This window comes from Mastacembelus armatus, chromosome 3, assembly GCF_900324485.2.
Source record: "Mastacembelus armatus chromosome 3, fMasArm1.2, whole genome shotgun sequence".
Lineage (NCBI taxonomy): Eukaryota > Metazoa > Chordata > Actinopteri > Synbranchiformes > Mastacembelidae > Mastacembelus > Mastacembelus armatus.
The window spans coordinates 16801940-16825513 of NC_046635.1; the positions used below are offsets into that span (position 1 = coordinate 16801940).

The 23574-nt window shown below is 38.0% G+C and overlaps 2 protein-coding genes across 5 annotated transcripts in view; both read left to right on the forward strand.

The window, feature by feature from the left end:
- Nucleotides 1-47: 47 nt before the first annotated feature.
- cnsta (consortin, connexin sorting protein a) lies at nucleotides 48-21839 on the forward strand. 4 transcript variants are annotated; one of them, XM_026293980.1, is made up of 13 exons: nucleotides 48-876; nucleotides 3718-3906; nucleotides 4095-4496; nucleotides 5813-6477; nucleotides 8015-8045; nucleotides 9363-9449; nucleotides 10303-10384; nucleotides 13519-13540; nucleotides 13840-13906; nucleotides 16423-16976; nucleotides 17436-17585; nucleotides 18312-18465; nucleotides 18686-21839. In XM_026293980.1, the coding sequence occupies exons 2-13, from the start codon at nucleotides 3894-3896 to the stop codon at nucleotides 18889-18891; spliced, it is 2433 nt and encodes an 810-aa protein (XP_026149765.1). In that variant the 5' UTR covers nucleotides 48-876; nucleotides 3718-3893; the 3' UTR covers nucleotides 18892-21839. The 4 variants fall into 4 exon arrangements, with proteins under 4 accessions (XP_026149765.1, XP_026149766.1, XP_026149764.1 ...); XM_026293981.1 differs by having other exon boundaries at nucleotides 4229-4496; XM_026293979.1 differs by having other exon boundaries at nucleotides 3818-3906.
- An 845-nt stretch (nucleotides 21840-22684) lies between these two features.
- Nucleotides 22685-23574, forward strand: part of smyd3 (SET and MYND domain containing 3) — a 122567-nt gene continuing 121677 nt past the window's right edge. Inside the window, exon 1 of the mRNA XM_026293916.1 lies at nucleotides 22685-22872. Coding sequence (XP_026149701.1) covers nucleotides 22712-22872 — 161 coding nt within the window. The 5' untranslated portion in view covers nucleotides 22685-22711. The remainder of the gene's footprint in view (nucleotides 22873-23574) is intronic.

The following is a 23574-nucleotide window of genomic DNA, read 5'->3' on the forward strand; positions in this document are numbered from 1 at the left end:
CCAAATCATGTCCAATCAATTTAATTTACCACAGGTGAACTCCAGTCAAGGTGTAGAAACATCTCAGCAAAGATCAAGAGAAATGGGAGGCTCCTGAGCTAATTTTCACGTGTTGTTGCAAAGGGTCTGAACACTTAAGTAAATGTCATATTTCTCTTTTTCCTTTTTAATTAATGTACAGACATTTCCAAATTTAATCTTTTCTTTGTCATTATGTGGTACTGAGTGTAGATTGATGGGGAAAAAAAGATTTTAAACGTGTAATATCAGGCTACAACATAACAAAATTGGAAAACGTGAAAAGGGTCTGAATACTTTCTGAATGCACTGTATCTATTTCCCTTTTTGTGTGTACTATGTACTGATGTCATGTAAGCCTGATTTATCTGATATCAGTGAATGAAAAGCAGTAATAGGCTACTGAAGAAGAAGAAGAAATGAGATGTAAGACCCATTTAGTAGATTTTATTATATTTTTCTCCTAAGACTGGGTTCTGGATTAAAATGTTTGCAGGAGTAATGCGGTCTGATGTTTTTGATATCTGAGATTGTGCAAAAGCTATTCCCCGGAGCACTTTAACAGCTGGATTTGCTGCATAAGGTTAAATTGGCCATTTTAAGAGATAGGACACTGGATTGAAATTTTAGTACTAATGCACCAGCACTCGCCACCAAAAAAAAAAAAAAATCCACTAACCGTGAAGACACAAAAGATGGCGACATTTCAACTTGTTTCTAGTTTTTCCATTGGCAGCAGGCCTGACGACAGCAACGACCCCTGTCTGCCTATCGAAACATTTCGTCTTTACACCAATGTTCCCAGTAAGGTGTCATTGAGATGTCTGAGGTTTTACTATTCAGCCAGCAGTTTCATTTGTAAGTATTGCTTGAATGCTTTGTGGTTAAATGTCCTGGTAACGTCAAAGATTAGGAAAGCAACCAATTTAAGTAAAGAAAATAAATATCTAGCTGTACTTTTAATGTTATCTTCGCGGTGTACTGCCCAGATGTGTCTACTGTACTCGGCTAGCTCAGGGTAGCTAGCAGCGCTAATTGGCGTTAACGTTAGCTTGGGTAGCGTTATTCATATTCAGCTAACTACTTTAATATTGACGGTGACTTATTAGCTCAGCTCTACTCACACATTTTCTAGTAATTTAACGAAACAGTACAAGCCTGTCAAGAAGCGTGACGTTGCATCGGCGATATCGAACGGCTATATTAGCTACATAATTATAAAATTGACATTAGCCTAATGTGATTCATTCGTATTAAGATAACGTCAGCCTTTTTTAAAATCAGATCTTGCTGCATCGATTGGCCAACTATTGTTAACTTACTAACCAGCTAGTGTTAACCGAAATATTGTAAGTAATTTTATGGTTGAAAGGACATTCGCCGTCTGTTGCCAGTCTCTGTTTTGCCAGTTAACTAGTGTTAGTCATTTACTTATCTGAAAGTGACCAGTGTTAAAGATACCGGAGCAGACAAACTTCTTTCCTTGTTAACGAGCGTAACTCATTGCACATTTTACAGTTAGACCTGTTGGCCTGAACTGATGACTAGCTAACCAGCACCAATGCTCCACCTATATGAATGACTAGGGTGAAAATACTGCAGTAGAGTTCAGGTGTTCAGGTGTATAAAACAACGTAAACATACTGTACTGTTGCCAGTCTCCCCGCAGTATGTTCATGTTTCACGTTGTTTAGTTAGAGGTATGTCCCTGTTTGCCTGCAGGTCTCTGTCCGGATGGGGTCCGTTCCTTTACCTTTGTTATTGTCCTTTTGGCTGCTTTCCCTTCTCCATTTGTCCCTTCCTCTGTCATTCATTATTTGTTTGTTTTTTTTTTTTGGAGTGGGGACAAAAAGAGGAGAGGATGAATGGTTGTATGTGGGATAATAAACTGTATATATTGTAAAAACATCATCAGTAACACCCATGTGTAATATGTGGAAAAAGCTGATGCATAAGTCTTAATGTCACAGTTGTTTGTCATAGTCTGGGGACTGTTTTATATTCCAGAGGGGGAACCTGAAGTAATTAGACTCCAGAACAGTCTCTCATTGTGTATTTAGTTCTATTAGTATTTTGAAGCCATAGCAATATGTGGGGAAGCAGACTTTGTTTCCCATTGGGATAAAGCATGTTTCTAGAAAGTGTTAAAAATATAGAGAGCTTATGGATGTTTTGTCCCATAGGTTCTCACCTCTCTTTGGAGACAGCAGGACTCAGTGCTGGTTTCCTGATAGATTCGTTTCCCCGTACACTTTTGTGGTATTTAGTGTTTTATTTTTACAAATGTCCATAAGGGTTGTAATAGGAAAATGGACACAGAACTGAACTTATGTTGGCAGTGATCGTTGCAGCTTTCTTTTTTCTATCTAAATGTTTGGGCTGAGTCTTACATAGAGCTCTGCTGGGTTACAAGAAGAGTAGTTAGTGTAATGCTGCAAGAACCTGGGACCAGTTTATTCTTTTGAGAAAGGCTTCATTAGACTGTATGTGTGTTTGTGGGGTATCTGGATTTTATTGCCTTTTAGAGTCATATCACCTTTCTAAAAGCTGTTTGAATGTTAAATCACTGTTAAAATTTGGTAGGATACAGTCATGCCTATTAAAGGCAGGGATAATGGGCAAAGTTAGTACAAATTTGAAAGAGGACTCAGTTGTATGGCTTTATGATTTTGTCTTTTTAGATTATTTCACAAGCTAACAATACTATTTATTAGCATTGAAAGTTAGTTAGTTACTGTCGACTGCAGAATGGAATTTTATTTGCAAGTTACACTTATTTTACAGTAAATGTCCCTAATAACTGTTGTTACACAGGCTTGAACGCAGACCAGGTGTTTGAATAGGTTCAGAAATGCCAGACAAAAAGGTTAAGCGATTTGTGCAAGTATTGGCAGCTTTCGCATTTGCAGTTATTGGTATTCCTATCATGACCAAACACCCTCACAGAGTTTTTGTTGCTCAGTTTCTTGCTGAGTCAACAGTGAACCTGAAATATGGCAGTAAAATGACAAACGGTGGTATTGCACAACAGTTGTTTACACCTTACACTGATTTTCCAGTTTGTACACCTGCATGAACTAATGCAATCAAATGCAAAAGCCCTGCAGTATATCCTAGCTTACAATTTTCTCTGAGGTGTTGTTATAGTTCTGGGGTTATTTTAAGACCAAGTTTGTAGTTTTAAGCCCAAGTTTGTAGTGTTGTTGTTTTGTATTGGGCACTGTATTGCAGTTTATAATAATCTGCCTAATGTTTGTGAATATGGATGACATATGATGTGTTGCATCTCAGTCTATATTGCCATGACAACTTTGCTTTCTCTCTTAGTTATCTTACTTTTTTCTACTCAGGCTTCACACTGTTACTGCTTTATCCACATCAGTGTTAATTCTCTCTACTCTTAATGTCCCATGTCTCTAAAATGCCTTTTAAGCTTTAATTTAACAGACATGTAGATTTTTATTCTAATTTATATATACAGATAAATTTTTTTGCTTTATTAATTGAGTAAACAATTTTATCTTGTTTAGCAGGTCAGTGGTTTCTCGCAGTTCTCTCTTTGTTTCACTGTTTTTCTATAGTAATATCAGTATTCATAGTTCCTAATCACCAATTACATTAATGAATCTGTTTGTTTGTGTCCAAATGCTTCAAAATAAGGTGTTAATAGGACCTTTTTTCTGTCTTTGTAAACTATAGGGCTTTGACAACATAGGAATGATGCTAAACTTGTTTCAAGTCACTCCCTTTCTCAATGAATTTGTCTTTCCTGCCTGCTTGTCTTCCCTATCCGTGCAAGCTTAAAGAGAAGACTTGTCTAACAGGCAGCACTGATCTTCAGGCTGAAAGGTCGAACATTGCGAGGGTGGAGCCCAATGGATCATGCTGGTGAGCATTTAAATCACTAAAACATAACATGATGTATGACAACCTAAAAACAATCCTAGAGTACTAAACGTCTAGTTGAATATAAATTAAATGTGATTTATAGTGAAAATAACATCAACTAAAACTAGCAAGAAAGAAAAAGACTGGCTGATACTTTATATTGTTGTGTTATTTATTTTAACCTATAGTTCGTTTTGAGAGGGACGGCAGTGTAATGCCACAAATTCCTGTGGGTGGAGTTGACATCTGCGATAACCTACCTAATCCTGAAGCTGTTACTGTCCACGCTCGAAACCTCAACAAGACAAACACTCTCACACAGATGCAGAGTCTCTCTCTTTTACAAACTGGTGGAGGTGGAGGACACAGACCCACCCAGAAAACCTCTCTCAACAACAATGGGAAGGATAATGAGAAGGAACAGGGAAAGGAGGTATACACAGGAAGAGGCAGAAAGGAGGATGAAGAAGAAGACATTGATGAAGTGATGGGGGAAGAGGAAGAGAAGGAAGAATCAGAGGAATCAAGCTCTCTAATTGGTTGCCAGTCTCCAGATACTCCCATGAATGATTCTTCATATTCAGAAACTGGTAAGAAAGATATAACCTTGCACACCACTAAAAGAAAAAACGTTTATATACATTCACAGATGTACACTTTCTGCTGTTTAAAATCACTGCTTCTTTCATTTTGCCAAAAGCAATATTTTGGCCATTTTTGAGACAATATAACACAAAAAGGTAACCAATACACATCAGGCTTATTGTTGCCATATTAAACTATTATGACTGATGTGTTGGCAAGCAATTATGTACACTTCCAGCAGACAAAGAGCAACATTTGTATTAATTTTGAGTTATGTTTTTTAACATGTGGAAAATCTAAAGGTTCTCTTATGTCTCTTTTGGTCTTCTTTAACCCCTGAGAAAAAAATATCTGGTTTCTACTCTACCGTCTTTTTCTTCCCGGTTTCATCAGAGAAGTTGTTTATCATGAGCTTTCTCCCTCAGTTAACTTGGATACGATATGGAAAGCCGTTTGAGCATAAATTAGATATCCTTGATATCAGATATTCATTTCACATACTAGTTCAGTCTTTGTCAGAACTAGTTCGACGTTTGATTGCACTAGTTGGACATGTGATTGCACTAGTTGAACAAGAACCCTTACTAGTCATGCTTTCTCAGCAACTAGTGGCATTTCTGTCCAGCTAGTTCCATGAAAAGCCCTACTATCAATACCAGTCACTGCACTAGTAGGACCAAAGTCCCAACTAGTCAGCTTTTTGATGTACTAGTGGCCCTCTGGACGACACTAGTAAGGCTAAAAGTCCTACTAGTTAACTAGTGTGCTGAAAGAACTGTGACAAGTTTACTAGTCAAGCATGAGTTTGGCTCACTAGTGAACCAGTGAGATTCAAATGTTTACTAGTTTACTAGTAAATACCAAAATGTCCACTAGTTCCACAGGTGGACTAGTGTAAGGGTTCTTGTTCAACTAGTGCAATCACATGTCCAACTAGTGCAATCAAACGTCGAACTAGTTCTGACAAAGACTGAACTAGTATGTGAAATGAACATCTGATATCAAGGATATCTAATTTATGCTCAAACGGCTTGCCATAGTACGACATATCTTTTACTAGATGGCCCTTTAGTTGCTTCGGTACATCACACCCTTTCAAAAAACACAGATACATGTGGTATTGTTGGAGTCACAAAGACCTCAGATTTGTAGAAAGAGCATACATTTAAATGTATTTAAAAAATAAATATAATGTGAAAAGCATCTGTTGTATACCTCCTAGGGAATTTAAGAGAGTTTTGTGAGCCATCTTATTTCAGCAGGTTCATTGTGCCTCTTGCTCATCCTTTGTGTTTGCCACTGTCTTTCTTTTGCTCTGTAGGGAGTCTGCTGGAAGCTCAATTTCTTTTCACCCCTGGCACAAGTCCAGAGCCTAACACCCCTGTTATTCCAATGGTCAGTCCAGTGGAATTCAGCCAGAGTGATGCAGACTGTCTTATCTCCAACACCAAATCACTTGCCTCTGCCACAGAGTCTTTTACACTTGGACTCCCCTTTACCACACAGTCTGTAGCTTCTACTGCAACTGTGATCTCAGACATGCGGTCCACCAGCTCACTTGGGTCTACATGTATCACAGGAACTATGGACAGAATAAATAAAAATATCAGCTTTGCTACAGAACATTTGATCCCATCCACAAAGTCCATCTTCAACCATGAGCCCACCTGTTTGAGAGGGCCTGCCTGTTCATATACAGAATCCGTCACCTCAGCTGCAGAGGCATTTGCAGTAACAACTTCCACTCTTGCAACAACAGGACCTCTTACCTTCTCCACAGGGCCTATGACTACTGGGACAAAATCCACTTCTACCACAGGACCTATAAACTCGAATAGGGAATGCATTACCTCTATGCCAGTGCCTGCTTGTTTTGCACTGTCTACCTGCAGCACAGGGCCTATTCCAAGGCCGGCTCCAATGGAGTCTCTTGAGCAGTTGACACAGAAAGGAGATGACGCTCACTTCCCACAATACCTTCACCAGGTAACCTGTCAGTCTTACCTATGTCACCACCAATTCTGTTACTCATACATTTGAACAAACAATCTTCTCTTTAATAATTTCTTTCTGTTTTTTATATTCTCTTTAAATCCTTGCTTTTGCAATAGTTTTTAAATTACTGTCATTCACTCATCCTAAGGCATGGGTGTCTTCATTCTCTATACACACAAACACCAACACATACATGCACATAAGCCACATGCACACTTCATAAAACTTACTCTCAGCCTGTCTCTATGAATTTCTCTCTTCACACACAGACCTGCATGACAGAACCTGTATGTTATGGGGTGTGTGAGTATTTCTGTCATTTAAATTTATAAATGCCTCTGTCAGGTGTGCGTGTGTGCGTGTGTGTGTGCGTGCGCACGTTTTTTTTTTTAACAGGTTTTATTGATACTTTACATATTACACTTTAGTGATGTTGATGTGATGTGTATTCAGCTTTGTTGTATACTGAACACCTACTGGTGTGCTGCATACCTGTCTCCACATTCCATCTACTCAACAATCCAGACTGTATTTATGCATGCTGTTATTGTGTTTACAGCAGGGCTTAAAATGCTTTAAAATGTAGATTGCTGAAAACAACATTGAATGTTTTGTGGGTGAATAAACAAGCTTGAACCTGGCTTGTAAAGGTTTCTGCAGAGCCCTCATGAGCATGTCCTCCCTCACCTTAATCAGTATGTTGAATATTGTAATTATGTGCTTAGCAGTATGTATAAACTGCAGCACAACAGCTGGGTTAAAAAAATGGAATTTGCTATTTTAAGATTAAGATCAGCCTCCCCACCATCCTTGATGATGAGACAAAATCTTATCAATATAGAGAGCTGTGAGCAAATATATTTAATTTAATGTGTTCATTGTGTTGGTTGTTAAGCCTTTAGAAAACATACATCTTAACATTGCATTGTAATTTTTGTGGACATTAGTGGCATACCTGTGATGTAAATGGTGTTTGAAAGATGTCAGTACCGATACCCATAATAGGTGATTCAGTCATCACCACTCCTTACTTCATTAGAAATGCAAGAACCTTTTTGTCCTCCTTCCCTCCTCTTTTTTTCTCTCTCTTTGCCTCTCTCACATACACTTCTCTTGTTCTGTATCAGCTGAGCAGCATTGAAAGAAAAACATGCTGGACTGTCCACCCTGGGCTCTTGTTTTACTGACTTGCTGTCTGTCCTTTTTTCTCTTTCTCATTTTCAGTGTAAATACATGGACTCATAATGTTTCAGGGGCTAAATATTTTCTCTGATATAGTTAATGATTATATGATTTATTTGAGCAATAGTACAGTTGCTCTGTACTATTGTATCAAAACATACTGTTTTTATGTTTTTTGATTTATTTTTCTACATGTGGAATAGTTTTGGTCTTGTTTTAAACCCCTACTGAACCAGATTTTTTCCATGTAGCTTCTAACTGATGTGAGAGAAAACAGATGATTTTAATTACACATTATAAGATCTTGCATTTTATTAAAGTTTAGAACCCCTCTCTCTCTCTGCAGATTGCTGAGACCTTTGTCCTTCAGGAAGACTGTATCCATATCAACTTTCTGGTGTGTGTATGATGTTGCTGGAGTGTTGGGGGCAGCTTTTATTTTATTTTTTCCAGGAAGTGGCCTACACTTACTTTGTGCTTACTTTGCTGTGTGTTAGATTTTAATAGTATTGTAGAAGGCAAAGTTAAGGAAAAGCAGTAATACCCGAGCTGTTTTTTACCGAAGGACCAGGGGCTCACACAGTGGAGAGAGACAAAAAGATACTACATACACAAAGATAACTACTAGAGTACTATTACTAGAGTAAAACTTGCATCTGATTTATTGGCACAGTGAAAATAAAACCGCGATGTCTTGGAAAAACAATACATTTGTCAGATGAGGAAAGATTGCAACATTTAATATTGAACAAGTAAACACAAAAATAATGTAAGTAAAGCAGTAATACCCGAGCTGTTTTTTACCGAAGGACCAGGGGCTCACACAGTGGAGAGAGACAAAAAGATACTACATACACAAAGATAACTACTAGAGTACTATTACTAGAATAAAACTTGCATCTGATTTATTGGCACAGTGAAAATAAAACCGCAATGTCTTGGAAAAACAATACATTTGTCAGATGAGGAAAGATTGCAACATTTAATATTGAACAAGTAAACACAAAAATAATGTATCAATATTAACACTCATAAACAAAGCTATTATGTAAAGCCTCAAGCTTAAACAAAATCCCGTCTTCTAATGAACATGTTGATTGTCTTTGTATAGTCCATATTCTGTTACATACACACTCAACCAATGCTTCCACTCAGTGAAGACAAAGTATATAATAGAGCAAGAGGAATGCAGTGGAACCAGGAAGTGGAAGTCGAAAGGCAGGAGAGTGAGCATTAAAAAAGTTGAAAATATCAGCAATGATTTAATCAGAGGAAAAAGATGCACTGGGAGAGAAGAAATCAAAGTCAAAAAAATGGCCAAGCTAGCTTAGGTATGTCATGCATGTATAGACAGAGAGAGAAAACACTGAGCCATGTCAAAGAAGGATTGTGGTTTGACTCATATCCATAACCATGAGAAACTGCATCCTGAAGTGTTTTCTTGCTCTACCATTTTTTGACTCACAATATTGCCTCTTCCCCTTCTTTCTTTGTCTTTGTCTTCTCTCTTTCTTTGTCCTCCTGTATTGTTCTTTTTTTTTTTAGTCAGCTGTAACAAATAAGCCAAAAGCAAAGGGAATTTTAGAACTCATACAGGTTTAAGCCCACAAAGAAAATGTTTCTATGTAGGGCCTGTTATGTACTGTATGATATGATTGTGTGTCTGTTCGTGTTTCTTAACCTGTGATCACCAGACCAGTGGGCATTATGGTGCATCCAACTAGAGAGACTCTATCACCAGAGATTACTAGAGAACCTAAATGCACTACAGAAGCAGTGGGGTAACACACATGCACACACTGCAGCACATGTACATCAAATGCACAGATTTTTACTTTGATACATTGATACAAAAAATTTTGTATCAATGTTTGTCTAACAAACTGCTTACTATAATATTCTAATACACACTATATTTATGTTATTTATATCTGTGTTCTTTTAATTCTGTAGGTACAAACAATGTAGGTACATTCTGTAGGAATCATTGCCAAGATCCTATTTATTGATTTTCATAATAAATAATAAAACACTGCAATATATTTTTATTTAGACAGCTGGACTTTAGGCTTACGATATCCTTCTCATTATTGCATGTCTCCATATACACATCAGCCACACATACAAATAACACTGTGCAACAGTATGACTGCAACCTTATCTATTGGACCCTGTTAATATATGTATTTAATGTACAGAAGGGTAACAGATAAAAGAATAAAGACAGCTTTCCCTTTAGAGGGAAGGTCACTGCAAATAGTATAGGATTGTTCTGAGTAATCACCTTTATCCTGTAATGAAGCATTTCTATACTGATGGGAGTCGTTTCTTCCAAGATGACAATGCCCCCATCCATAGGGCATGAGGGGTCACTGAACAGTTTGAGTATGAAATTTATGTGAATATGTTGTGACCTTTGTACTCAGCACAAACACCTATAGGAGATACTGGACGAACATGTTAGACATCATTCTTCACCACTATCATAAAAAACACCAAACGAGAGAATGTCTGGGCCTAGGTTGTATTTCTGGTTGTACTGCTTAGAGAGGAACTCTGTGCTTTGATGCTTCTTCATAATATTATTCACACTGTTAACAACCTGTACCACTATGTTTCTCTTATCTCTCTTAGAGAAGCAGTGTAGAAATAATTCCTCAGACCTGAAAATCCAACATCTGGAGACTCTTAAAGACATCTGCCTGACGCACAGTCGGTCAGTTTGCATGGGTGTGTGTGTTTGTGTGTTCATGTACCCTTGACATAGACCCTTATTCTTTGTATTGCTCATATGTGTTTTATATTCTCTTGATGTCAAGGGAGTCTTAAGTATAACATTTTTGAAAATACAGTGGTGTGAAAAAGTGTTGGCCCCCTTCCTGATTTTTTTTTTTTTTTTTTTTTTACATGTTTGTCACACTTTGTTTCAGATCATCAAGCAAATTTAAATATTAGTCAAAGATAACACAAGTATACACATCATGCAGTTTTTAAATTAAGATTTTTATTATTAAGGGAAAACAAAATCCAAAACTACATGGCCCTGTGTGAAAAAGTGTTTGCCCTCTAACCCTAATAACTGGTTGGGCCACCCTTAGCAGCAACAACTGCAATCAGGTATTTGTGATAACTTGCAATGAGTCTGTTACAGCGCTGTGGAGGAATTCTGGCCCACTCATCTTTGCAGAATTGTTGTAATTAAGCCACATTGGAGGGTTTTTGAGCATGAATGTGCAAAATAGCCCCAGACCATCACACTACCACCACCATATTTTACTGTTGGTATGATGTTCTTTTTCTGAAATGTTGTTACTTCTATGCCAGACGTAATGGGACACACACCTTCCAAAAAGTTCAACTTTTGTCTCATCAGCCCAGAGAGTATTTTCTCAAAAGTCTTGGGGATCATGAAGATGTTTTCTGGCAAAACTGAGACGAGCCTTTATGTTCTTTTTGCTTGCTTATGGTAGAGTCATGAACAGTGACCTTAACTGAGGCAAGGGAGGCCTGCAGTTCTTTGGATATTGTTGTGGATTCTTTTGTGACCTCTTGGATGAGTTGTCGCTGCGCTCTTGGGGTAATTTTGGTCGGCCCGCCACTCCTGGGAAGGTTCTCCACTGTTCCATGTTTTCGCCATTTGTAGATAGTGGCTCTCACTGTGGTTCGCTGCAGTCCCAAAGCTTTAGAAATGGCTTTATAACCTAGTGGTGGGCAAGTGAAGCCTCATGAAGCACTGAGGCTTTCCTAACAATTGTGCCGAAAAAGATTCAAAGCTTCGAGACTTCAGTGACGGTGACATCTGGTGGACAACTGAAGCCATAGCAACCTCTAAAGAGCACGAATGAAGCACTGGCACTGTTTCAATCCCATGACAGCAATAAAAGTTCAGACCTCTTGAGATCAAAATGATACCAAATTTTAGAACGTCACTTATTGGTGGGACTCACCATGAAACTTGCCAAAATACTCTCACTCTCCAAATCTCTATCTCCTCACAACCCCATTTTGAAGCATAATGATGCATGTTATATAGCTGGTATGGCACCAAACCACTCAAATCTGTCAAACCTGTCAAACCTCAGAATGCATTGAAACGCCATGAGCCAATGACACACACTGAAAGATTATGAGCCAATGAGCTTTGAAACATTTTGAAGCAATGAAGCGTGAAGCGAAACAGAGATGAGGTTCGAAGTCACGTGACACTGGTGTTTTGATACAAGCTCCGACACAGCGTTTCGAATCACTCCGCTTCAGGAAGAGTGACATAAGCTCCAAAGCCTCGGTATCATTTGCCCATCACTATTATAACCTTTTCCAGACTGATAGATCTCAATTACTTGCTTTCTCATTTGTTTTTGAATTTCATTGGATCTCGGCATGATGTCTAGCTTTTAAGAATCATTTGGTCTACTTCACTTTGTCAGCCAGGTCCTATTTAAGTGATTTCTTGATTGCGAAAAGGTGTGGCAGTAATCAGGCCTGGGTGTGGCTAGAGGGATTGAACTCAGGTGTGATAAACCACAGTTAAGTTATGTTTTAACGGGGGGGGGGGCAACCACTTTTTCATACAGGGCCATGTAGTTTCGGATTTTGTTTTCCCTTGATAATAAAAACCTTCATTTAAAAACTGCATGATGTGTTTGCTTGTGTTATCTTTGACTAATATTTAAATTTGTTTGATGATCTGAAACATTAAGACAAGCATGCAAAAAAAAAAAGAAATCAGGAAGAGGGCCAACACTTTTTCACACCACTGTATGCTCCTTTATTGTCTCAGATGAGTGAGTGAGTCAGACAAGACCACTATCACATGTTTTTGTTTTTGTTTTTACTGAAGTTGTTCTGCAAGATGCGGGAGTGAGCTGAGCTTAATGAGAATGTAAAAGTAATGCATATCTATATATAAATATTAACCTGTGTTTTTTTTTATTGAATAACAAAGCAAGTACAAGTGTTTTTGTTCAGAATTATAAGGTATAAAACTGGCAAGACAATACTTTGTAAATATGCTTTGGGTTTATAGGAAGATATATTTTCCAATTTATGTTTTCATCTTACTCTAGTTAATAATATATAAAACATTGTCACACTAACATATTTGCATTGTTCCAACAAAGGCTTATTTTACAACACAGGAGTTGAGTGAAAATTCACATCTTTTTTTTTTTTTCCTCTTGTGCTCCTTTGTAACGAGTTTGTTTGTGTGATAGTGTTGTATGTGCATGTTTTTCCTGTATTGTGGAAACTGAAACCCCCTCTGACTTGTGGGGGACTCAGGTTCCTTGTGGGCCAGGTCCCCACCATATAATTCACTGAATTTTAAAGACAGAGGTAAGGTTAGGTTTATGTTAAGGTTAGGCAATGTGTCAAGTCAAAACAAGTCTGTTTTGTGTGAAGTTATGCTCATTCAGGCGTAGTAAATTAAGTGAAGCCCACATTGGTATGTTTCAGTATGTAATAGGAAGTCTTCATTGTACTATACATGCCAGAAACACACCCTTTCACATCATACACACCAGTTATATTCTCCCAGACAGGTGTGCATGTCTGTGTCTGTTTTGTGTATATGTTTGTGTGAGGCAAGCACTGCAGTGATAGTTTGAACATATGGCTCACTGCTGCTGCTGCACTTTCAGACATTTGAGCCTTCACACTGCTAGGGTTTCACTTTGCTTAACTCATGCACACACACACGTTGTAATAGTCAGGGGAAAGTGTTCAGGCTAATATTAGATTGGGTGAGGAGAGAAGGGTCACCCATCTTTCATGTCTTCCTTTACTAAAACCAACAGATCTTCAGTACTCTCACCATCTCCCTCTGTCTCTTTTTCTCTTTTCTGTTCATAGACCAAGGGCTAGAGATGCTGTGGTAAGACATTCATAATTTTTGTTGTGTGTGTCATATGTACACAGAAAGTGTTAATGTATATACATGTATATATAAGACAAGGCAGAATTAATGTTTTTTTTCTTTTAAGTAACTCACTGATGTCATGTAAACATGTTACCTGTAAGCTATCTATTTTAGATGTAAGTGGTGTAGAACTAATGTCTGTGTTCTCCAGTAATATTTAGTAATTTCAATATTACTAAACTATTTAAGTAAAAGTGGTAATCCATCTTTCTAGATATTTATCAATTAATAAGTTTGTGTGTATGTGTCTACAGTGTGCATCCTTGGACTGTTTGATGTCTACATTTGAAGAGAGTGGTGCACTGCCTGCATATACCTCAGGTAAGTGTGTGTGTGTGTGTGTGTGTGTGTGTGTGTGTGTGTGTGTGTGTGTGTGTGTGTGTGTGTGTGTGTGCTATAGTGAGTCAGTGAGTCTGTGTGAGTGCTAGTGGCTACTGCAAACTACTCATACTTTACATTACAGATAACCAAACTGGAAGATTTCATGCCATGTCGAAATAGACGAATAAGTGGTTTCTTGAATTGCACAAAGCTCTTATTTTAATCGGGGTAATTTTAAGCTTTGGACATTTTCTTTGTTTTTACTGAAATGTTTTTTTAATCATACACCAGGGCAATGTCTGGATAGTTTTTATGGTAGTTTTATTGTATAGTATGTGTGAATTGCAAAAGGCCCATTTTTGATTTTTTGCTAACTGAGGAACTTAGAAGTGTGATGTTTTATATACATAAGAGAATGATGCACATTAGCTAGTTCATATTTTAGGAAAATCCAGTATTGCTTTATATACCAGTTTAATTGCGTAACAAATTCCTTTAAATGTGAAGTGTAAATGTGTTGAAGTTATGTATTTTTTAGGATTTACAGTGGGTACGGAAAGTATTCAGACCCCTTTAAATTTTTCACTCTTTGTGTCATTGCAGCCATTTGCCAAAATCAAAAAAGTTCATTTTATTTCTCATTAATGTACACTCAGCACCCCATCTTGACAGAAAAAAAACAGAAATGTAGAAATTTTAGCAAATTTATTAAAAAAGAAAAACTGAAATATCACATGGTCATAAATATTCAGACCCTTTGCAGTGACATTCATATTTAACTCACATGCTGTCCATTTCTTCTGATCCTCCTTGAGATGGTTCTGCTCCTTCATTGGAGTCCAGCTGTGTTTAATTAAACTGATTGGACTTGATTAGGAAAGGCACACACCTGACTATATAAGACCTCAAAGCTCACAGTGTATGTCAGAGCAAATGAGAATCATGAGGTCGAAGGAACTGCCCAAGGAGCTCAGAGACAGAATTGTGGCAAGGCACAGATCTGGCCAAGGTTACAAAATAATTTCTGCAGCACTCAAGGTTCTTAAGAGCACAGTGGCCTCCATAATCCTCAAATGGAAAAAGTTTGGGACGACCAGAACTCTTCCTAGACCTGGCCGTCCAGCCAAACTGAGCAATCATGGGAGAAGAGCCTTGGTGAGAGAGGTAAAGAAGAACCCAAAGATCACTGTGGCTGAGCTCCAGAGATGCAGTAGGGAGATGGGAGAAAGTTCCACAAAGTCAACTATCACTGCAGCCCACCCCCAGTCGGGGCTTTATGGCAGAGTGGCCCGACGGAAGCCTCTCCTCAGTGCAAGACACATGAAAGCCCGCATAGAGTTTGCCAAAAAACACATGAAGGACTCCCAGACTATGAGAAATAAGATTCTCTGGTCTGATGACACCAAGATTGAACTTTTTGGCGTTAATTCTAAGCGGTATGTGTGGAGAAAACCAGGCACTGCTCATCACCTGCCCAATACAATCCCTACAGTGAAACATGGTGGTGGGAGCATCATGTTGTGGGGGTGTTTTTCAGCTGCAGGGACAGGACGACTGGTTGCAATTGAAGGAAAGATGAATGCGGCCAAGTACAGATATATCCTGGAAGAAAACCTCTTCCAGAGTGCTCAGGACCTCAGACTGGGCTGAAGGTTCACCTTTCAACAGGACAATGACCCTAAGCACACAGCTAAAATAACAAAGGAGTGGCTTTGGAACAACTCTGTGACCGTTCTTGACTGGCCAAGCCAGAGCCCTGACCTAAACCCAATTGAGCATCTCTGGAGAGACCTGAAAATGGCTGTCCACCAACGTTCACCATCCAACCTGACAGAACTGGAGAGGATCTGCAAGGAAGAATGGCAGAGGATCCCCAAATCCAGGTGTGAAAAACTTGTTGCATCATTCCCAAGAAGACTCATGGCTGTACTAGCTCAAAAGGGTGCTTCTACTCAATACTGAGCACAGGGTCTGAATACTTATGACCATGTGATATTTCAGTTTTTCTTTTTTAATAAATTTGCTAAAATTTCTACATTTCTGTTTTTTTTCTGTCAAGATGGGGTGCTGAGTGTACATTAATGAGAAATAAAATGAACTTTTTTGATTTTGGCAAATGGCTGCAATGACACAAAGAGTGAAAAATTTAAAGGGGTCTGAATACTTTCCGTACCCACTATGTCTTTCTACTGAAGATTAAGAGCCATTCTGCTTGCTTTTTGTAAGGATATAATCGTCAGTGTAGAGTATTTACTAAGGTTGTAGTGACATAAACTATGACAATAAAGCCCACTTATACTAATGTCTTTACTTTTATTAAACTGCACTAAGACAGGGGAGAGAGTTGTAACCTTGTCTTATGGATGCCAAGTTTTATTTGCCAGCTTTTTAGCTTCTGCTTTAAACTTTTCTGTTATTTTTCTCCATTTCCCTCTTAATATTTTCTCATTTTGCCACACTGCCATTAAATTTTACTGTTTTACTCACTGATTCTTCTTCTCACTCTTTTCTTTCAGTCCATCAGGTCAGAGGGATGGAGCAGAGAAGTGAAGACCCCTTCTATCCTCAGAGTGGCCATGCAGTTATACCCTCCAATAATGTGGCTGATTCCACTGAGGTCCCATCGGAGGACTGTGAAAACCCAGACAGGGAATTAGATGAGAGAGACAATTTCCATAGGTCTCAGCTGACTGACAAGGAGTGCAGTGACAGAGAGAGAGCAGAGGCAGAGGTAGCATGCTCCATTACAGTCCTAGGAAATGTTTTGCACCCCTCTCGATCTGGGGAAATGGATCAGTCCAACCCTGCAGAGCAGCAGGGAGGAGACTTAGTTCCAGCACTGGAAAAGGAGGCAAAAAGAGAGGAAGAGGACCGAGGCGTGGAGGCAGCGGGGCCTTTGGAGATGAAAGATGAGGAAGAGGAAGAAGAGGAGGAGAAGCAGAAGGAAAAAGACTATCCTTTGTGTCAGAAAGCTCTGAAAGTGCAGATGCTGGTCAGTGGAGCAGAGGTGGAAGTACAACAGCTGCACCAGGAAGCCTTCCTTAAGGAGAAGCTACATGAGGAGACCCAGGTATATCTGTCCATCAGAATGTGTAAGGCACTGACAAATCAGTAATTTAAAGTAAGTTACATTGTCTATGATAAACGATCATTTATTCCGGCAATAATTCTCTACTTTCCCAAATTCACGTGTTGGTTAAACTGTGTCACCTGTGCCAAGACCAGTATCATATGTGCTTTTTTTCCTGTTGATGACAGTTGTGTTGTGCTGTATGTTTCTTGACAAAGTGGCTCTTGCAGTTTATGTTAACTACTCTGTTTCTTTATTTCTCTTATTAAAGGAGTCGTTTTATTGCTTTAAAGTATAAAAGCATTTCCAAAAAAACACTTTCTCACTATTATATTATTTTCCTACCACCAGGACTTTAATTGTTTGAGTCAAAATTATTTTATAGCAGTCCAATAGAGAGTAGAGAAATAAATTGATTGTGTGTCTCCTTAAATGTATATTTACATTTAAATGGACTAGGAGGCCCACCCTCCCCAAGAGGCTCATATGAAACAGCAGGAACAAGGAGAGGAGGAAGAGGAGGAGGAAGAGTATGAAGTACAGCAAGCGGACATCATCAGAGATGCTGCCTCACTGGATGACATGGCTAAACTCATCACTGTAGAGGAGGTGACTACATTGTCATGCATTGCTTTGATTGATGGACTAAGAGAGAGCTTAGGATAGTTTAGCATGTTACATTTAGTTTAATTTGTTGGGTATTTATGACATTTGGTGATGCATTTGCATGCACTGAACATGGCATAATTTGTTACATTTTAGCCTAAATAATAACTCTTGAACTCACCTAAAAACAAACTGGTAGAACCACCAACACATATTGAAAATTCTTACTTCAAATAGGCTATGGATTTGTGTAGGATGTATAAAGAGGGATTATTTAAGATGTGCACCTGTAATACCTGAAATAAGGAAGCAGCAAGTGTCCAATTAATGCTTGATGTAACATGATGTAACAACAAGCTGCAATATTGTTAATGTTATAGTCTACCACCACTTGATCGAATTCATTTGCAGTTATAATTTGTATTTTACACTTGTGTTGAGCCTCAGATGAAAATTCAAGATGTAATGAGCATAACAGCTGTCATATGAGAGCAGTGCCCAGTACTGTATGATGGTAAATCTGATGGACAGAGTGCTTATAGTAAGGTACAGCTTATTGTGTGATGACACCTGGAGGACATGGCCAGGGAACTGCACCCTTTCAAAAACAATTTCTTCATCATAATAGGTCAAAATGTATTTGGTGCAAATAGAAATTTGAGCTCATGTTAGAACTTGTGTATGTACTCCCTAACCATGTTTTGTTTTTGTTTTTTTCTCACTTTGCAGATATCTCCTGCCTCTGGGCTGGTCTCCATATTGAAGAAGCGGGATGCATGTGTAGACAGTATGAGTGTGTCAGGAAGATCAGAGCCCTCACCTGATAAACCCACTGCCAAAAGACGTGTTCGCTTTAAGGTGCCTGAGGACAGCTATGAGTATGGTGTGTGTCTGTTTTTATTGTGTATGATTCAGATTCATATCTTTTTTTTTTACATGTGAAGCAGTGAATTGCCTCAACATTTACAGACTAATGGACCTACAAAAGATCTATTTTGCCACTGTTCAAAATATTTGTAGCATTCTGGCAATGACAACAATGCATACAGTATTATTAATCTCCTCCTGTGTACCTTGCTCCCAATGTCTCTTTTTCTGTGTAGATGTCGGTGGTGGGGACTCCTGCCTGCTTCTCTTCTTGCTTTGTCTAGTTACTGTAGTGATCAGTGTGGGTGGCACTGCCCTTTACTGTGCTCTAGGTGATGCTCACTCCTCAGTTTGTCAGGACTTCTCCAGAAATGCAGACTTCTACATTGGCCAGATACAACGTGGAATATCTCAGATCCTACACTGGCTAACACCCGGGTAATAACAGCAAATAGTATGTCAACATTATGGAGCCACTGTCTTTGCTGTTTATCACCGTAGGTTCCAGCAGTTTTGGCTACTTCCTGGGACAGTGTTTTCTGAGGTAATGGTGCCAGGCAGCTGGTACAGTCCCTGCCACCATGTAGACTACTGTAAGTGGCCATTATGCTGCCTGATTAGCTAAATGATTATATCAAATACAGTGGGCATTTGTAAGCCTTCTGTACTGCGTTTTTATTCCTCTGTGAATATTGCTTTAGGAATCATTGAGACTTAAAACTGTAAATCAAATGTCTCTTTACAAGAGTAGTTTGAAATGAAAAGCAGTACAAAGAAAGAAAGAGTACAATTTCATGAATGGAACCTGCTTAACAGAAGAACAACTGTCCTATACTCCTCACTGCACCAGTTCACAGGCAGGAGGTGTAAAGTGTCTTGTTGAGCAAGCTAAAAGCACACATTCACTTACAATGATACTTTCAGTAGTTTCAGAAGTCACTGAAACTGTCAACCATGACAGGGTAGACGTTTCACACAGGACTCCTTCACTCGGTTAACACTAAGAACAAAGGAATAACAACTGCAACACAAAGAGATATGTACATTTGTCATACATCATTTTTATACAGTATAATTTGTTCGGCAGAGATTCCTCTCCAAACACACTGTACAAATGGGAAATGCCCCAAAGGGCATTTTAGAAACTGCCACAACCTCTGGTGTTGTTTTTATTGTTGATTTTTAAAATCAAAAATGAAATTTTAAAATGAACAAACCTTTCTATTGTCTAGAACCTGGAATGAAATCATGTCTTTATCTTGTCTTAAACCTTTAAATGAATGTTTGGAGTATAATGCTACACTTTGTTTTGCATCACCTGTGGGGCAGTTACGCAAAAGACTGCAAGGGCTATTTTGGTATTTATTGAAACTCAGCTGCTAATGGACAGTAGGCACATCAAATATGTCATGGGTGGAAGCATACACAATTGTGCATGTAACAAATGTGATGGTAGAGTATACCACCCTTCTAACCAACTCTATATCAGCTGTACAGCTGCACTTACATATTTCTTCCTGTACACATTTGACATGAGTGTCCTGTCACTGTCCATTCCTGTACAACTAACAAAAATAGATTTTCAGCAAGCTAATATGGCTGCCACTGGAGACTAAAACTCCAAACTATCACTTTGTGTGTTTACTCTTAATTCTAGCTTGGCGTGGCATATACAACATGTATAGACACACACCGTGTATACGTTGTTAACATGTTGCACATAAGACTGGTACATTTTTTAAATATTGCAATAGGTGTTGTTTTCTTAGGACTAGGCTAAAGACAGACTACTATGATTTGATGAGAAACAAAACATATCTATATCCACAAACAGTTTTCAGGTTCATTGTGAGAATGAAATATCACTGAACATGAGCTATGCACTTATCACTTGTACTGAACTCTTAAGCGGGTCTGGCTAGTATAACCTTATTAATGAGAAATATTCTAATATTGGAAACAACACTTACTCATTGTACTTAATCAGTACAAGTCTAGAGGTTGACAGGATCATTTGAAACACTGAAGCCAGACAGTGGGAAATTTTGGACATCAACCTAAGTGTTTTGTTTTTTTTGCCAATGCTTGTTTTTTTTTGTTTTTGTTTTTTTCTAATGTGTTTATATCTGCTAAAATTTGAGAAAAATATACCTTTCTCTGGGCATCTAAGGCCTATGTTTTGTCCATGAAACCAATTCTTTATTCTCCAACTAGTGCTTCAGTTGATCATTTTAAAGCAGATTTAAGTCTTAGTGTGGTCATTTACTGCATAATCTCATCTTTTTCCTTGTCAGGCTTTCATAGTTTTATCTGTCATATCAGTGTGTCACAGTGTTTGGTTTCATGTTCATTATTTTTCCTGGTGTAGTAGTTTCCTAGTAAAACCATGTATCTCACAAAAGACATAATTATGAAAAAAGGAGAGATTCAAGTGTCTTACCTATGCATTTTAAACATTTAAAATTCATTTGAAATATATAAGACTTTCCCAGGGTGTAATTTATGATTTTTTTATTACTTTTTTTTGCTTGTCTTCTGACTGGATCAGATGGCTATTATTCAGAAAGCCTCTTTACTTAATAATTTATCTAATTTTAAGTATTTATGATACTAGGGGTCTTAAGTGTAGGTAGTTGAGAACAAAGGTTGCAGTTTTTTTTTTTTTTTTTTTTTTTTGCTTAATTTATGATCACACATAACAGGTTTTTGTCTCTTACATTTCTATTTTATAATTTAAAAGCTGCTGAATACCATCATCTGGTATGATGTTTATTTTCATTCATTAGTTCCTGAAAATGATTTAAAATAGGTAAGTTTGTGCTATTTCACACACAAAGATTGTTAAATGATTTCTGTTTTTCCCTGATATATTTTAACTGTTTTTTTTAGCTTAACAAAACATGAATGAAGAGTCCTCTGTGTGATTCAGTAGTATGTACCAATATTTAGTCACAGTTAACCTATTTACTGGTTGAATTCTGAGGTACATACATGCATAGATTGTTTTAAGCATATAATTGTATCCCTGTTGTGCTTCCCGTTAAAGCTCTTGGAAAAAAGAAGTTATTTGTTAGCCTCCATTCTATGTTCTGCAGCAGAGGTGTGTTTTTGTTTATACTGTTTGACAGTAACAGCTGAACCTGATGTTTAGAAATGTTTAAGATACTGTTCTGACAACCAGTACCCAACTTGATGTGCTGTGGGAATTTAGGTGTTTACAAGGTTAAACCTGAGAGAAAAATACGTTGTGGTGTACAGCCATGTTACATATCCAAAAGCAATATGTGGAGAACATAATGACGTGTTTGTTCAGTCTTCCTTGATAATGGTACAGAACTTTATTCTTGGCCACTGATGATTGCATTTGATAATACAGTAATTGCAACTTTTTCATTAGACTTGACTGTTTATATTGACTGAAGTCTGGATTGAGTGGTTGCTATAGGTTAGTGTTCATACAGTAAACTGCATTTGGAGGCTCCATTCGATCTGTGTTTCAGACATTAGATATCAATTGGTTTGACTAGTAGGTTGCTAGTAAGAGCAAAGTAACAGGGCATTAAAACAAATTATTAAGAACCTAGAACATATTTTTAATGCTTGAAGTCCCTTAAACATGCAAGTCATAAATATTGTTCTCTCTTTTTATTATTTATTTATTATTAATAATATAGTTTTTGCCACAGAACAAAAAAACTAAAAAAGTAAGATAATCAAGAGAAGTAGACTAGACCTATTAGATGAAAGAAATAGGTGTAATAGATGCAGAGGTTTTACAGTTTGTATGTAGTTTGTGTAGTATTAGTTTACCTTTGTTCAGCTTCCTGTTGCTGATGCTATCCAGGATGTGAAAATCTCTTCAAGCAGCAGCCTGCAATATTTAAATATTAATGAGTCCCTTCATATGGTGTATGTTGTTTGTAGTGCTATGTCTAATTGTAAAGTACTAGGCTCTGTGAGTGCTTTATAAATAGCGTATAAATTGCTTTTTCAAATTGCTAGTACAGAATTTAGGTGAAATACAAAAATACACAAAACCCTCTGATTATAATCATGTTTTTTATATCAAGAATGATTTCTTCAGAAATTACTACGGTTGTTGATAGCCATAGTCAGAAATTAGTTGGGGCTGATAGAAAACAACGTAACAGAAAAAATAGCCTATGGATAATAAGGGTGTGTACGTAATTAGAACGTGATGACGCAATCATCGCCTCTATTCCGGATGTAAACAGTGCTGCAGTTCACGTGCCAAACCGAAAATGGCACCGAAGCTGGAGCGTTTTGTGAGCCCGGGAAAAGGTAACGGTTTGCGAGCGACAACCAGGATCCAGTGTGGAGAACTGGTGCTGTCTGCTGAGCCGCTTGCGTGCTGTGTGTCCAACAAACTGGCCCGAGATGTCTGCCACCACTGCTTCACACGGTGAGTCGAAACAGACAGCGTGAATGGTATAGTTCATGCTGTGAAGGCCAGATTTGGGCTAGCTCTGTAACTCTGAAAAAGGAAATACACCAGTCATGTCTCACTGGTAAGAAGTCAAGACTTCTTATTCTGTGAATATTTTCTCTCTTCCTTTTCTCTATTTCTTATGTAGACTTAATTTACAGTCTTGTGTAGGTATATACATATATAGTGATTTATGTGTCTTTCTATAGCTAATATCAGTAGAAGCAACTAGGTTCTTCAGATTGCCACCAGGTGGTACCATTGCTCTTTCCTGGTTTCTAGAGTGACTTTTGCTATAGCTAGGCAGTTAAGCGTCTTTGTAATATGGTAATTACTCATGACCATTTCCTGATTGTCCTCACTTTGAACAGTTTCAGATATGAATGTCAGAGTCACTGCATTTAAAACATAGTTCCAAGTGAATCTGAGCATAATTGATATTAAGTGTATAATGGATCTGATGCCTGCATTATCAGTACCCAGTTAAATGTGCCGAAGGTTGAGTCTGTATTCCTTTGTGAGCCGACTGTTCATGTTAAATGATGTTTTGACCTGACACTGGACCCAGCTGGGTATTAGGCTGTCCCATTATAAATCTACTTGGCCTCATGACACCACTGAAAAATGCTGGGTGCAACACTCAAACTACTACAGGAATGAATGATAGTCAGTATTCAG